The sequence below is a fragment of the Natrix helvetica genome (genome assembly GCF_964273705.1).
Source record: "Natrix helvetica genome assembly, chromosome: 2".
Lineage (NCBI taxonomy): Eukaryota > Metazoa > Chordata > Lepidosauria > Squamata > Natricidae > Natrix > Natrix helvetica.
This window is the reverse complement of record NC_138552.1, coordinates 135,309,405-135,325,152: the sequence shown is the minus strand read 5'-3', so window position 1 is coordinate 135,325,152 and position 15,748 is coordinate 135,309,405. Positions and strand designations below refer to the sequence as shown.

At 37.5% G+C, this 15,748-nt stretch overlaps 1 protein-coding gene across 2 annotated transcripts in view; it reads left to right on the top strand.

Annotated features, from left to right (window-relative positions):
* PLCB1 (phospholipase C beta 1) overlaps positions 1 to 15,748 on the top strand; it is a 510,832-nt gene that overhangs the window by 381,400 nt on the left and 113,684 nt on the right. For both annotated transcript variants that reach the window (XM_081940153.1, XM_081940154.1), the window contains exons 12-13: positions 13,175 to 13,257; positions 14,372 to 14,456. In XM_081940153.1, the coding sequence (XP_081796279.1) occupies positions 13,175 to 13,257; positions 14,372 to 14,456 (168 nt within the window). The remainder of the gene's footprint in view (positions 1 to 13,174; positions 13,258 to 14,371; positions 14,457 to 15,748) is intronic.

Sequence of the window (15,748 nt, the reverse complement as noted above, 5' to 3'; positions counted from 1 at the left end):
ATGCCTATCTTAAAAATTCAATTCAGTAGAGAAAGGTTAAAAAAAAAGCAAGAATTTAAATTATCAGGCCCTTTCTTAAGCAGCTGTGTGACAAATGGACTGCTTTCAAAATGTAGATAGTGGTTGTATTCACACACCTATGCACTCCAAAGTGTTTTTTCCAAATTATTTCTGAAGTGTTGCCCAGCCAAATGTGCATTGCTTAGCTTTTATAGTAATGAGATTGTATATAACGTTGCAGAAAATGATAGGAAGACAAAGGAATGATTATCTTAATTGTATTCTATATTCTTAATATTTTGCTCCATTATACTTAACATTAAGGAATGATTATCTGTATAAGATGCTAACTAACTCATTGTTTTCTGAGTAAGACCAGTTAATCTCAGCCTTGTATTCATTTGGATACATAAATGAATAAAACAATTACTTTGCAAGTAGTGAAAGGAACTTTTACAGATCATCTGGCAGAACTTTAATGGTAAATTTTAATATCTTCAGGGGCTATAGACTAGATTAAGAAGTGAAGCAATCCTGTATTTCTGTTGAGAAAATTGCATGGATGCATCCATGACGTCACCAGGCATCTAACTCAACTCCAAGGATTTCAAGCTTATCTTTGTTAAACAAAGCATTTTTATATCATACTCAATTTTCTACATACATGTAGAATAGCTTATGTCTCTATACTTGCAAATAACTATAAATTAATCCATATGTTTATCATGTTAACTTTTTTATAATTAATGTATGATTCTTACGATGCAATAAAATTTTTCCTTTCACACACTTCCAGTTGACATAAAATGCATGTAGACAGAACATTACAGCATAAAGTATTGCTAGTGTTAAGTAAGTAAGCTCCCCGTTAAGAGAGCGAGTGTGCAGAGAAGCGTAATGAGAGTGGTATGGAATAACATGCACAAACCAGCATACAGAGACACTGAATAGTATAAAAATATAGTAGTTTACTATGTAGAAATATAGAGGTATTCAGAGTCCGGTTAACAGTCCAAGTCATACACGGTTCAGTAATTCAGTTATCAAAATAGTCAGTCTAACACACAAAATATAGCTAACAGTAGCAAACCACAATACCTCACAATACACCGACCAGCGTCTAACAAAACAGAGAGCTAACAGTCATTCTGGCTCCCTCTTATGCCTGCTTGAGGTAACAAACCAATTACATCTCTTTAGCATTACAGTAACAGATACATTTGTTACAATCATAGCTTATATACATTGCCAAGCCAATCCTAGGGTTACATACCTAACAGCTAGGTGCGAATCTCATGAATTCTCTGTTTTATTGCATAGGGTGCCCCAGATCATCTTGGAGAGGGATAGAGGCCAAAGTGGGGGAAAAAGGAAATCATTGCCCAATATTGGATAGGATAATAAATGGGAGTTTGAGGCTACTGTAGAATGCCAATTAAGTCACTAGTAGTGATACAAACAGGAGTAGCTATTTCAGCTGAAATATTTCATTAATAAACTGTTTGCAAAACTTGTTTGGCTTCAGCATTTTTAAGGAGGCAAAAAACAATATTTTCAATCCAGAAAAAGCATGGTCCAGTTCAATAACAGGAAAACAATTCTCACAAAACAGATAATATGTGAATATATAGGCAAACGTGGACTATTTAGGATAGTTTTGAAACAGATCCTGATCCCTCTGGGCTTTTTAAAGGTTTTATCCAGCCTGGCACTTTTCCCCAAACAGAGATAGCAGAATAGTTGTTTAAGTTATTTAACTAACGGAGGTACAATGAGCATCGTAGTTGTCTATATCGGCAGATGTGTTACTGAGGTCATTCACATGCATGTCATCTTTCTGTGTATGTTAAAAAGCACATTTATTTAGGGGTATGAGGAAACTAAAACATGTATTCTGGTATTGGGAGTACACTAAAATAAGTTTGATTTCACATCAGAAACAAATTAGCTACTGGTAAGTTAATTTAATGGGCAGATTTCGGGTACTCTTGGTGTGTTTTGCATAAGATGCAACTTTTCTTTCCCTATGTCAGTCTTTGCAGAAAGTATCCTGGTATCATGACTCACTCATGTTAACTGAAGCTAGATGTTATTAAAAAGCAAAGCACAGAAGAAAATAGTTTAATCTTTAGTTTTTTCTAATGTTAAAACAATGAGATAGAGGCAATTACAGGAAAACATATGGCTAATTATCTCATAATGTATATTATCACTGCTTGTCAGACTTCCTGTTGTAATTTCAGTTTATCTTCTTTCCTTCAGTTGACATTTTACATATACACAGTGTCTGTGTGTGTGCGTGTGTGTGTGTGTGTGATATCGTTAATATTGAACCTGTCCAAAAACCAAAATTGCTTTTTCAGACATAATCTCTCTCCCCCTCCCTCCCTCCCTCCCTCTCTCTTCCCCCTCCCTCTCTCCTTCCCTCCCTCCAGATTTTACATAGTAATGGTTTGTGGAATTTTGATTGGTAACAGAAAATATATTTTGAATGTAGAGTCTCTGCAGACAATGCCTCAGAATTCATGACATTTTGTTTTGCAATCCCCTTTACTAATGGCTATCTGTAATTTTTTGCTTCTTTCTTCGGCACAATTTGTAACTGTCTATAAAAATGTGCCCTTCTCTTCATTCTTTTCTGCTCTGTACCAACAACTAATGATTTCATGTCATCATCACCCATTCCTATATACTTGGGATAATAATGGTGTATCTTGTGGATGTTATTTGTTATTATTTCTGCTGAATAGAACTAGGAGCCTTCTAGATCATGCAATAGGTCATACACTGTAATTTGATCAAATAATATATATTTTACTTTGAGTGACGGATTTACTTTTGAAAAATATATAGACAAACTTTTCGATCCTGAATATAGATATAAATAAATATCTATAGTAAAAATATATATAAATATAAAACGATATCCTGTCACTATTTAATAAACAAGTGCCAGGATTTCACCATCTAATATGCTTCTTTGTTGTAGATAATATTTCCCTGCTTATAAGTAGTTATTGTGAACTACTTGTCTTCCCTTTCAAAGTTTTATTATTTCTAATATCTCAGGATTCTTAATTATTTTCAGTGCTCCTTCAATTATTTTTTCATAAGATCATAATGTTTCTCTTTAGGGAAACTACATGAGTACCCCTGTGTAATTCTAATAAAGATAAATTTGCTAGCCTTTTGAAAACCTTGATAAAATTAAATATACCCAATACTCTTCCTTACTATTACTCCTAGGAGGATATTACTCCTCCTCAGGGACAGTGAAGTACAGTATTGTGCAAAAGTGTTAAGCAGTTGTGCAAAACTGCTGTAAATTAAGAATGCTTTCAGAAATAGAAGTGTTGATAGTTTATTTTTATCAATTAACCTAAGGGGACGTTAATGAACAGAAGAGAAATCCAAATCAAATTAATATTTGGTGTGACCACCCTTTGCCTTCAAAACAGTGTGAGTTCTTACTCTTGCACAGAGTCAGGGGTTTTGTAGGTTTAGAGTCAGGTGGGTGATTAATCAATTATACCAAGCAAGTGCTAATGATCTTCAATTGCATCTGAAATTTGAAACACAGTCATTAACCGAAACAGAAACAGCTGTGTAGGAAGCTTAAAAATAGGTGAGGAACAGCCAAACTCTTCTACTAAGGTGAGGTTGTAGAAGATAGTTTCAAGACACAGGTAATGCACCATGCCAAAACTGAGCAGAGAGACAAGACAAAAGGTAGGTATACTGCATCAGCAAGGTCTCTCCAAGGCAAAGATTTCAAAGCAGACTGGGATTTCAAGATGTGCTGTTCAAGCTCTTTTGAATAAGCCCAAAGAAATGGGCAGCACTGAAGACCATAGATGCAGTGGTCAACCAAAGGAAATTTGATACAGCAAATGAAACACACATACTGGAAGCTTTCAGATTCGGATTTTCCCAGATGTGCCAACATGACATCTCTAATAAAGTGGAACTTTAAGGAAATTCAAGCCTAGGAGTTTTCTTTCATTGGGGGTGTTTCTTGGAATCCCGACAGTTTACTTCCCTTTGACTTCAGAAGATGTCCAGCACCATTAGCACAGAACTGACAGAAACCAGTGAGACCCAGGAACATCCATCTACTGACCGAAGAAGTCTGGCCAGAAACAGTGTTCATGGAAGAATTGCGCCCAAAAAGCCATATCTCAGATGTGGAAATAAGGCTAAGAGACTCCACTATGCACAAAAATATAGAAACTGGGGTGCAGAAAAATAGCAGCAGGTGCTCTGGACTTTTGCGTCAAAATTTGAAACATTTAGCTGTAGCAGGAGGCAGTTTGTTTGCCGAAGAGCAGTACAATAATTATAAGTGTTAAGTGAATCACTGCAGCAGATAAGTTAGTAAGACGGTTGCTAAGTGAATCTGGCTTCCCCATTGACTTTGCAGAAAGGGGTCACATGACCTTGGGACGCAGCAACGGTCATAAGAATGAACCAATTGTCAAGCATCTGAATTTTGATCACATGATCGTGGGAATGCTGCAAAGGTGGTAACTGTGAAAAATGGTCAGAAGTCACTATTTTAGTGCCATTATAACTTTGAACGGTCACTAAATGTTCTGTTGTAAGTAAAGGACTACCTATACTCAAGTTATGTCTTTGCATTCCCTTGTCAGCTCTCATGCACTCATACAGTGTCACAGAAACCTTTCCCTGCCAACACGCACTCACTACAACAGTTTCTCCCTCCCTCCCTCCCTCCCTCCCTCCCTCCCTCTCTCTCTCTCTCCTTCCTTCCCTCCCTCTCTCCCTCACCATCCTTCCTGCTTGTGAGCTGCCTGGGATTTGCAAATTCTAGGCAATTTTCTCATTGACTTTGCTTGTGGGAAGCCAGAAGGAAGTCACAAGTTGTAGCCATATGAAGTTATTCCTTAACTACCTGGGAATTTAACTTAGCCATAGTAGCATGAATTGCAGGGATTGCTGTCACTAAATTCAGTTCCACAACAATATGCCTTACATGCTTTACCACATCTCTTAGCAATGGAAATGCCAGTCTCAATTACCTTTGTTAAACAAGAAATCCCAATAAAGTTATGAGGTGTGACACTGGATAAACATGATTTAAATCAGATATTATTGGTAAGGCTGAGGTTATGTAGCATCAGCCTATATACCTAAATTATGCAGATGACTCATGTAAACTATACTGAAGCTTCCTATTATAAACCTGGATCACATAAAGCATATCAATTTTTCTCAGGGAGAAAATTACCTTTTAGAGCAGCAGCAAGGACAGTCCTTATTACATAAAATAATAGTTCTTGCAAGCCCTGTGGTGTATTATTGGATATGAATCCTGTGTGAGTGGTAGGCTTTAAAAATTCACTTGTGCACACATTTTTAGAACAATTAGTCAGCATTCTTGACAGAAAATTAGAACAGCATTGCTAGTGATCCGAAGGAAGTGATTTGTCCATCATTATAATAGATGTATCATCTGAGCCAGTTATCAACTTCCACACATAAGAGAAAAACCTCGATGCACAGACTAGACACACATTTAAATACGAGGCAGCCTCAATCAAGAAAACATAATTGGCATTACCTGTTTAAATAATTCTGTGCTAAATCATAAGTCCCACGTTGATTACCGTAACCAATTTCAACATCTGACAAAGTGAAGATTTGCTCCTAACTTTTATATTGCTGTCTCATTAATTGCATATATTGTTTGTGATGAGTGCCTGCTATTAATGGATTTGCATTTCTGACTGCCAAAACAGACTATTGATAACTATACTATAGGTAGTAACAGAATCCTGCACTTCATTTTTCTAAGATCAAGTGAGTGGTGAATAAAAAGAGACCACAATTACAGCATGGCCAGATTCAGAACACTCTTTCATGAAATTACTATCGGTTTTTTTTATTTCCTACTAAAACGGCTGTAGCTTCTTATTTGTTCCCCATTATTGCTAGATTCATTTGTGAATTGGCTGATGGCCATTGTGTTGCTTAGATTATTGTTAAATTAATTGTGATTGGTTTTGTTTGTTATTCCTTGCTATCTTGCCAAAAGTGGAATATACAGGTAATAAAAAAAAGTAAAACTTGATGGGAAGGATATTTTCTGCCATGCATGTTACACTGCATTGCACTGCTGCTCTAGTTTGTGCAGCCATCTTTGAGCAGACAATAAAACAGACCCCCCCCCCAAAAAAAAAGGGGGGGAAGGAGGAGCTGACGTCGCGATGACACAACGTGCGATTTTGGAGCTCCAAGATCGCAGTCGATACTTTTGCCGCTGGATGGTCCTTTTGGACCTAAACCGTCCCGAAGAGACGGTGACAAGGAAGAGTACGTACTGCTGATCTCAGGGACACCGCAAAGTCCATGATTGATCCAGGAGAATCTCTTTTTGCCGGCAACAGAAGCACAGCCATTGAAGCTGCTGAAGTTGGGACAGCTCTGGAATGGGAGGAAAACGGAAAGAGAAAGTGTGTCCATCTGGTGAGGAAATCTTATTATTATAAAAGAGACTACCCCCAAAAAAATTAAAGCTAAATTAAATTTGAAAACAGAAGAGAACAAGCAGCGAAATCAAGCTATATTAGACAGTGTGTTATCTTTTTTTTTTTTAATTTTATTTTACGGATGGAACTTTTGCAAATGTTTCCTATTCTTTAAATTGAATGGATTAGTTTTTCTTCTACTACTTTTTATATTCTTTTTTTATACCTCCTATGGATTAAAATCTTTTTCCTTATTTTTATAATGCTGGATTGGATGTTTTTTTTTTTTTGCTCCATTTAAGAATTTTGTTTTCTTTAAGCCTAGAATATAAAGAAGATATAAAAGGAATACAAAGAGGGCTGTAATAACAGAGGAAAGGCAGTAACACTGCCACTTGGAGGCTGGAGGCTTGGAAGGCTTGGAAATATTGCCTTTTCTTTTTTCTCTTTGATCATTTGACTTTGCATTTCAAGGTTCTTCAGCTTGTTCACAGAGAGTGATAGTGAGAAGAGCATAACTTGTTTATACAGGTGCTCTTCGGGAGCTTTATTGGCAGCTGGAGTGGCGTGAAAACAAAGCCTTATAAATGAACTTGCTTTAAATGTAATAAAAAGTTTTGAATGCCAGAGTGGCGGTGTTTGCAAGTTGGAAGAATGGCGCAACATGGAAAAGAAACCTTAACACTGCAAAAGATTATGTTTGAAATTTGATGGAAAAATTGAGGATGCTCATCAAATGAAGAAAGTGGAAGTCAGAGTTCCAAAAACGTAAGGAAAAATAAACAAAGAGACAAGAAAATTGTTGATACTGACAGTGAACTGAGCGTGGTTGGAAATGGAAACAGTGAAATATGGAAAGGGGAGATAGATGGACTGGAGCTCTACCCCAAATTTCAAAGTATAGGAGAAGAAAAGAGAAAGAATTGATGGAACTAAGGAGAGAAATCTTGTCAGAAGCACTAGTGATAATCAAAGATAAGCTGATCGAAGGAGGGTTTCGAGCTTATACAAGATATGCAATAAGCAATAAGTTGCGAAGAGAAGTCCATACAAAACTTACTAAGGAAATAACCAGAACACTAATGCCACAAATGGCAAGCGACTTAAGACTGCACTATTACTGGAACGACACAGGTTAAATTTAGAGCATTATGTATAAAATGAAGTGATAATGGATATAGTTAAATAATTGATTCATAATGATGTTAATGCATATATATGTATTGGTTTGATAAGAGGAAATTTGATATAAATTGCAAATGGTGACTACGAAAGGAGGTTTAGAAACTCTGTTATTAAATATAACCAATTTTTATTTAAAACATGTTATAAAGATGTAATGTTACTGGATGATATTGGGTTCATTATCCAATATTATGGATCCATAATGTGGTTTTATCATTATCCATTATTTGTAGTTTTGCTTTAAATCTGGAATATTTTATATAAAAGGACGTAAAAACAATTATAGTCAAATGAAGGTTGAGGTATGATGATAGTAATATATATATATATATATATGTGTGTGTGTGTGTGTGTGTGTGTGTGTGTGTGTGTGTATGTGTGTTGTATTTGTACTGATAAATAAATAAAGGGAGACTAGTATAGATCTATTTCGAGCTAATTAGCTCTCATCAGCTAGCCATACCCTTACTGGGATTTGAACCCGGGCTGTATATATCTTAGGCAGGAGTTTTAGCCACTAAGCCACGGGCTCACTTCCTTATCAATTGAGCCAGGGAAATAGGTATGTATTTGTGTTACAACCCCTGGTATGCCTAAATATGGGAGGAAGGTCACTACTCCCTCTTTCTGTCCTTCGGCTTATCACAGAAGACCATGCAGGCAGAAAACCATATTTTTATTTTTAATGTTGCCTTTTTATATTCGTGTTGTATTCGTACTGATAAATAAATAAAGGGAGACTAGTATAGATCTATTTCGAGCTAATTAGCTCTCATCAGCTAGCCATACCCTTACTGGGATTTGAAGTGAGCCCATGGCTTAGTAGCTAAAACTCCTGCCTAAGATATATACAGCCCGGGTTCAAATATATATATGATTTAAAATATATGATTTGATATTAATTGTAGGTGATGACTGTGGAAGGGGTGCATGGAAGTTTTTGTAACCAATCGACACACTTTCTACAAATTGTAATCGAAGATGGTTTGGGTGTGTGTGTGTGTTTTGTCTGTTTGTGTTTATTCAAAAAAAATCTTTTTAAAAAAACAGACAAAAAAGTGAGGCACAGCAGAGCAATGTTCCCTGTTGAAGTTTGGATGGATTCCTTGTTTTACGCAGCAGCTTTCTTTCAACAGAAAACTCTCTTTGGCTTACTATGCATGCACAGAAATGAAACAAACGTCAGAAAAGTGGTATCTAGAAACCAAGCACTTCTTGGATGTGATTCTTATGAAGCCTTCTTTGTTGGCAGCATTGTATAATCAAGAGAGAGAAAGAGAGAGGGTGTTTTCATTTTTAAACATATATTTTAATCTCAATGCTTCTGAAAATGCTAGTGTTAGAGTCATGCACATCCCACACATGAATTTGGAGATTTTGTTCCTCTCTAATTTTTTTTTTCAATTTACTTCTTTCACTGGAAATGATAAAGAATGTCAGGATATTTTGACTTACACTTATTGTACCTTTAATACCGCATGCATGAATGTCTCTTTCAAAATAATGCTGCCACTTTGCTATTCAACTTGACATTTCCTGATTTAGTAAGGAACAAAGTAAAAGAGAAGTAATCTGTTAGTAGGCAGGGGAAACAATTTTGAGATACCCGTGTCTGAGGTCAGAGCCATTAATCAGCACACTTCTTGGTGGCCCATGTAATAGCTTGCTTTGACTGTCATTTTTCTGACAAGTAGATTTGACATGTGCAGAGGCACAAACCTAGTGCAAAGCTGAAGTTATGTAATTTGATTTTTTTTAATTCTTTCTTGAATTTATAACTGTAGAACTTGATAATAGACATGTTGCCCTCTGAACATTTCTTTGTAAAACAGATTCGTGTTTGATCTAGATTACCTTGTTTAATATTGTCAAATTGATTTTTCAGTAAAAAGGTGAATATTGTGTATTTTAGCTTTTCCAGGAAGATTCATATGAGGAAGCCTCACAATTAGAAGCTTTTTACATGCCATTTATCCTTCCTTATCTAGATGTGGGTTCCTACCAGTTCGGACCAATTCGGCTGAATAGGTAGTAACTTGGCAGCCTCGGTTGCTGGAACCGGCAGTGACCCAGGTCTGCCATGCCCTGAACTGGTTCCCCAGTCACTCAACCTGCCCACCTGCCCCACCCGGTCACTCCTCACCTCCTGGGTGGCTTGCCTGCCTAAGCTGCCACGTGATGCCTGTCCTGCGCTCCAACAGATGCCTCTTCCTGCTTACAAATAACTCTTGTTAGCCCCCCATCCCTGGAGCTTGCTGCGTTCCCCCACCACCACCATCCCCACTGGGCTCACAACTTTACTTCCCCTGCCCCTTCCAGGATTCCCACCCACCCATTTTTGCTCCCAGGCGGCTTCAGGGAGACCTGCTAGGCCCAAAATAGGGGGTGGGGGAGGGGCCCCACAGCCATTTTGGCTACCAGGGGGCTTGCGGGAGGTCTGCTAGGCCCAAAATAGGGCATGTGGGGTACCGAGCAAGCCTCCCTGCAGCCCCCTGGAAGCAAAAATGGGCTCCTGAGGGGGGGACTTCAAGGGAGAAAGAAAGAATGAAATCCTCACCGTTTGGGGATCCCCAAGTGCATGGAGCACAGGTCTTCAAACTTGGCAACTTTAAGACTTGTGGACTTCAACTCCCAGAATTCAGCTCTGCTGGCTGGAGAATTCTGGGAGTTGAAGTCCACAAGTCTTAAAGTTGCCAAATTTGAAGACCTCTGGCATGGAGCTTGAGTTGATACCTTATCCTTGCTCAGGCTAAGCTAATCAATAGTGGAGCTCTAAGAATGACAGATGGGCATGTTCTCAGTTTCAAGTGACTTCCTGTTTGCTCGGAGGGTCGTTTTAAATGCTCCGAAGGCATCAGGGAAGCCTCCGGACGGTCCCTGAAGCCTCTGGAGGGCCTCCGGGGGGGGGGGGGGAGGCTCTTTTTGCCCTCCCCAGGCTCCTATAAAGCCTCTGGAGCCTGGGGAAGGTGAAAAAAGCATCTAAAAATGGGGGGTCGCGCCTGTTGTGCGCGCATGCGCACTGGGGGTCACACATTGCATTATGGGTGTGGCACGCCTGCACACGACCCCCCTGCGCTCCCCCCACTTGTGGCACGCGAGGAGAAATCCCCAGTCATTGCCAACCTCTCCCACCAATAAAAAATAAACCTAGAGCAAAAGCTTCATTCACTATTAAAAAGAATAGAAAAGGGGGCTGTTGTATATTGTTTAATGGACTGCTAAATTGGCCACTCCCACCCAGTCACAGGACTGCCAAGCCATGTCCACAAAATATGCCATGCCCACAGAACTGGTAGTAAAAAAAATTGAAACCCACCACTGTCCTTATCTGATGGTTATGTTAAAAGAATCCCCTGCAAAATTTACATACTATTGATTTTCTTTGTTATATTGATACACTGTTTTTACATTGCACGACAAAATTATAATGAAAGCATTTTAGTTTAAACTTTAGTGCATTTGTTAAAATTACTGAATTGGTACCAATTAAAAATTCTTCAGACAGATAATACTAGATGAGAAGTGAAAACCAAACTTTTTGTTTTTGTATTGCCTTGTGTTGTTTTGATGTCTGTGATCTGGAGAAACAGAATTTCCACATATAGAATGTATGTATGTATGTATGTATGTATGTATGTATGTATGTATGTTTGTATGTTTGTATGTATGTTTGTATGTATGTTTATATGTATGTTTGTATGTATACACACACCACACATGCATATACCCCTTTTTTGTCTTAAAAAATTTATAGGGTAAATTAAAAACTTTCTCTGTTCTCTCTTCTTAGGCAATTAGTGGATAAGTAATTATCTTGATGCATTTAATAACGCAAGCTTCTGGAAGTAATTTTTTGTGCAAAAATAGCATCATGATTGTTTTCCTATCCTGTGTAATTATGTTGAATTATACAGCTTATTTTTATTACTAAATGTTTATATTTCTATGCTGCCTTTTAGCCAAGGCAATTTGCAACTAATTTTAAAAGCATGGTAAGGTAAACATGGCAAATGTGTAAATCTTCACGTCTTTGCTGAGCTATATAATTTTTCATCACAATTATCACTATATAAGAAAATGTGTACTTAGTCCAATAACATTATATCAAGCTGCATAGTCTGTCCGCAGTCCTATATCAAAAGTTTAAGACACTCCTTGGGAAGCAGTTTTTTATATTAATAGTTTTAAGCAGTTCTCACTTAGATGAAGTATTGAAAAATAAAAATCCACAGGCAAGTAAATTTGTAAGGAGACAAGGCAACCCTTAACCTAAATCAGCTTGTACAGAAGCAGTCTCGGTTTCAGCTAAATCCTACTTTTTTTCACACGTTCTATTTGTTCCCTCAAAAAGTAAATCCATTGGGGGGGAGGGCAGGACCGGGAGGATTCTTAGTACCGGTAATTGAAAAGCCTTCCCACACACTTTTTCCCCAAGTCTTTAAGCATCAGATAGCAGGTTAAGTAAAATCACTGTGTGTAAGTCAGATTAATATGGCCCATCTCAACCTATAAATTTTTCAAGCATGTTTCTGGCTGTGGTCGGTGATAGGAATGGCTTTAGGTTGCGATAAACAAATAGTAATCAGGGGTAGAAGTATCTTTAAAAGCTTTTGGGGGGGGGGATCAGCTGCTGGGTTTCCCTCCTTATGCTACAGCAGATTTTGTTATTATCCTGGCATATTGAGTACATCACTAAGTTGTTGTTAGTTGCGAAGTCGTGTCTGACCCAACGTGACCCCATGGAAAACGTTCCTCCAGGCCTTCCTGTCCTCTACCATCCTCTGGAGTCCATTTAAGCTCACACCTACTGTTTCGGTGACTCCATCCAGCCACCCCATTCTCTGTTGTCCCATTCTTCTTTTGCCCTCAATCTTTCCCAGCATTAGCTCTTCTCCAGTGAGTCCTTCCTTCTCATTTGGTGGCCAATGTATATGAGTTTCATCTTCAGGGTCTGGCCTTCTAAAGAGCAGTCAGCAGTCACTAAGTAGATTCACACATATACTACCAACAGTAGTGTCTGGGTTTATACAGCCAAAATGAAACAAATTGCACTTTAACATGCGTTAGTTTTCTTTTGTTCTGTCAGATATCCAAGAATTTATTATACTCAGATATAAGTCTAAAGAGTGGCAATTTAATGGTTCTGAAAAGAAGTCTTCCTTTCAAATACAATAAAGGTTATCTGGCAATACATAACTGTTTTATTACGCAAAAATCACTAAAAGTGAAGCTTTAGGAATACTGTTGTGAGCCCTGGGAAAACACATTTCTAAATACAAACTACTGTTTATTCTCCACATGCCAGCAGCATTTTACTGGGCTTGAAGATTAGAAGGCAAGTCACACTGAGACAAACTTAATGGTGCTGGAACTGCCTTGTTCTTTTAAGAATTATAAAATCCTGAGTGTGGGTCAGGGGAACTGTCAAAACCACTTTATGTTTGTGTGTTAAATAATTTCTTTTCTCAAGGAAAAATGTGTTTTTTTGTTTTCCTTCCTAGGAGGTTATAGAAGCTATTGCTGAATGTGCATTTAAGACATCTCCTTTCCCTATACTCCTATCTTTTGAGAATCATGTGGATTCGTAAGTAATTTAGACATTTGTCTAAATATGTTTTTTAGTCAGTGATGTCCAGTTTCCTATGTGGATGATTTCTACTCATGAAGCAGAAGTTTCTTTTACTTTCTCCCCTCGTCTAAAAAAGTCTTTGGGGAGTCCCTCCCTGCAGTAGGTTGCTGCTAGCAGTTTCCCTGCATGTTAATTGTTGGTATGTTTTTTACCGTGTTTTCCTGAAAATTTGACAGGGTCTTATTTTCTTTTGAACCCCCCCCCAAAAAAGCACTTGGCCTTATTTTCAGGGAGGTCTTATAAATTGTGAGGTGCAGGAGGTGGCAAGCGTGGTCACCTCATGACTGCTGCTATGCTGCAATATTTTCGGGGGAGGGCTTATTTCAGTGCATGCGCTCAAAAGCCCATTTGGGCTTATTATCCGGGGAGGACTTATTTTTGGGGAAACGGGGTAGTATGGGTCTTCTTCCTCCTCCTCCCCATTTAATTCTTTTTACTTCGTACTATTTGTAAGATACTTAGAGTCATTTTGGAACTGAGCAGCATATAAAGTGCAGTAGTAAATGACTTAATATATTGGGGATGAGGGAATCCATTTTGCCAAAGAGAAAAGGAAGAATCTAGTTTTCCAGTGCTGGCAATTGAATACAATGCCATCTTCAAGCAGGTTGCAGTAGATAAGAGCCATCAATAATATTTGAGTGTTGTAGATTTTTGCTACAAGTAAAGAAATACGTGTTAAATTGTAGTGTAGCTCTTTTGCATGAATGTTTCTATTGGAAGTAGATCAATATAAATATTTTAACAGTAATGTGAAAATAATTTTCTGAATTCTCTTAAGCACGTCGATTCTTGTATGTATATGAAACAAGTTCATTTTTTCCTTTTATCATTATTAATAACAAACTGCAAATGAGAACCTTTATTGTACTGATTAATATAAACATGTGGCAAGAAGGCTGTTGTTGACCTCAAATTAATAGTGTAATGACTTTAGATCACCAAGTACAATTTAGAATGATAGGATCGGAAAATTACACCTCTTCATCTAGTTAGGGGGTATTATGTCCTCCATTTCTAGCATTATAAAAAAAGCCTTATTTAATTTAACATGTTCTTCCACTTTTAGCCCTAAACAGCAGGCAAAAATGGCAGAATATTGCAGATTAATATTTGGAGATGGCTTGCTGATGGAACCACTAGAAAAATACCCAGTAAGTACCTTTTTATTTATTTAGCTTTGTTGACTATTTGACTACCTCAAGTAATATTTGATGTAGAAGTTTTAAGTGTCTGTGGTTCCTTCCTATCTTCCAACAATGAATTTCTTTATTTATGGGGAATGTCTGGTTTTATTTATTTATTTATTTTTAGGCAATTGAGAGTTGAAGGGAATATATGTTTGAAATATATTTGAAGCACATACCCCTCTTGTAAAATGTATGCATTCACAAGAAAAAAAAATGTAGCAGGGACTTATAAATGGAATCTTTTTTAGTTGTTTTACTTTGCTGTAAAGTAGAGTTCATTTCCCAAAATATTATTTAGTTGGGTTGAGGAGCACAAGAATTGCATCAAAACTGTAAGAAAGTACATTCGGGTTTTTTGTTTTGAGGATTTGAATTCATTCCTAAGCAGTCTCTTAACCTTATCCTATCCATACCAAGTCTACATGTGAAAGCTTAACAAAGACTATAATCTTCTTTGTAAGCTGCTCCAGCAAAAATGCTTCAATGTAATTTAAATTGTTATTTGGTGGTTGAGTAGTTTTGTGTCCCAGGTGGAATCAAATACATAAAGCCAGAGAGGTATAACAACAGCAAGTGGTATTTACTAGGATATTAAAGATTTTTTTAAAAAATCATACATTCTGGTGATATGGGTTCCTCCAGATCTCCCTTTGCTAAACAATTATTTTGTGCCATTGACAAGTAAGTTGTTAGTGGTATCTCACATATACAAGGGATCTTGTGCTGTGTAGTCACTTAAGGTTTATGGAATCCAGTCTTTTTCTGGCTGCTCAAATATTCGTAGTACAGTAACAATGAGAGGGCTGATAATAAAAATTAGGAATGGCCCTGCTAGATCAGGCTAACAGTAATCCAACCTAGCATTCTGTTTACACAAAGTAATCAACCATATCCCTTCACAAAGCAAAGGCCACATTTATTGATAGAGAGGGAATAGATTGCCTCCCTGGTTACTCCATAAGTGATATCCGTGGTATGTTCCCCGTGATATGAAGTTAACAAACAGGCACCAGGACTAGTAAGTTCTAGGTAGCCCTATCTTCTATGCACCTGTTTAGTCCCTCTTTAAAATTATCTAAAATGGTAGGAGGAAATTCTACTATATAATTTTAAAATCCTGTTCTGTACTTATGTTCATGCATCCTACATTAGCAAGATGCATTAGCAGGGATTTTCATTCACTTATGATCTAGAGCACCACCTGACGACACAGGGGAAAAAATCATTGGAAACATAAAGTGACCACAGACAGAAAA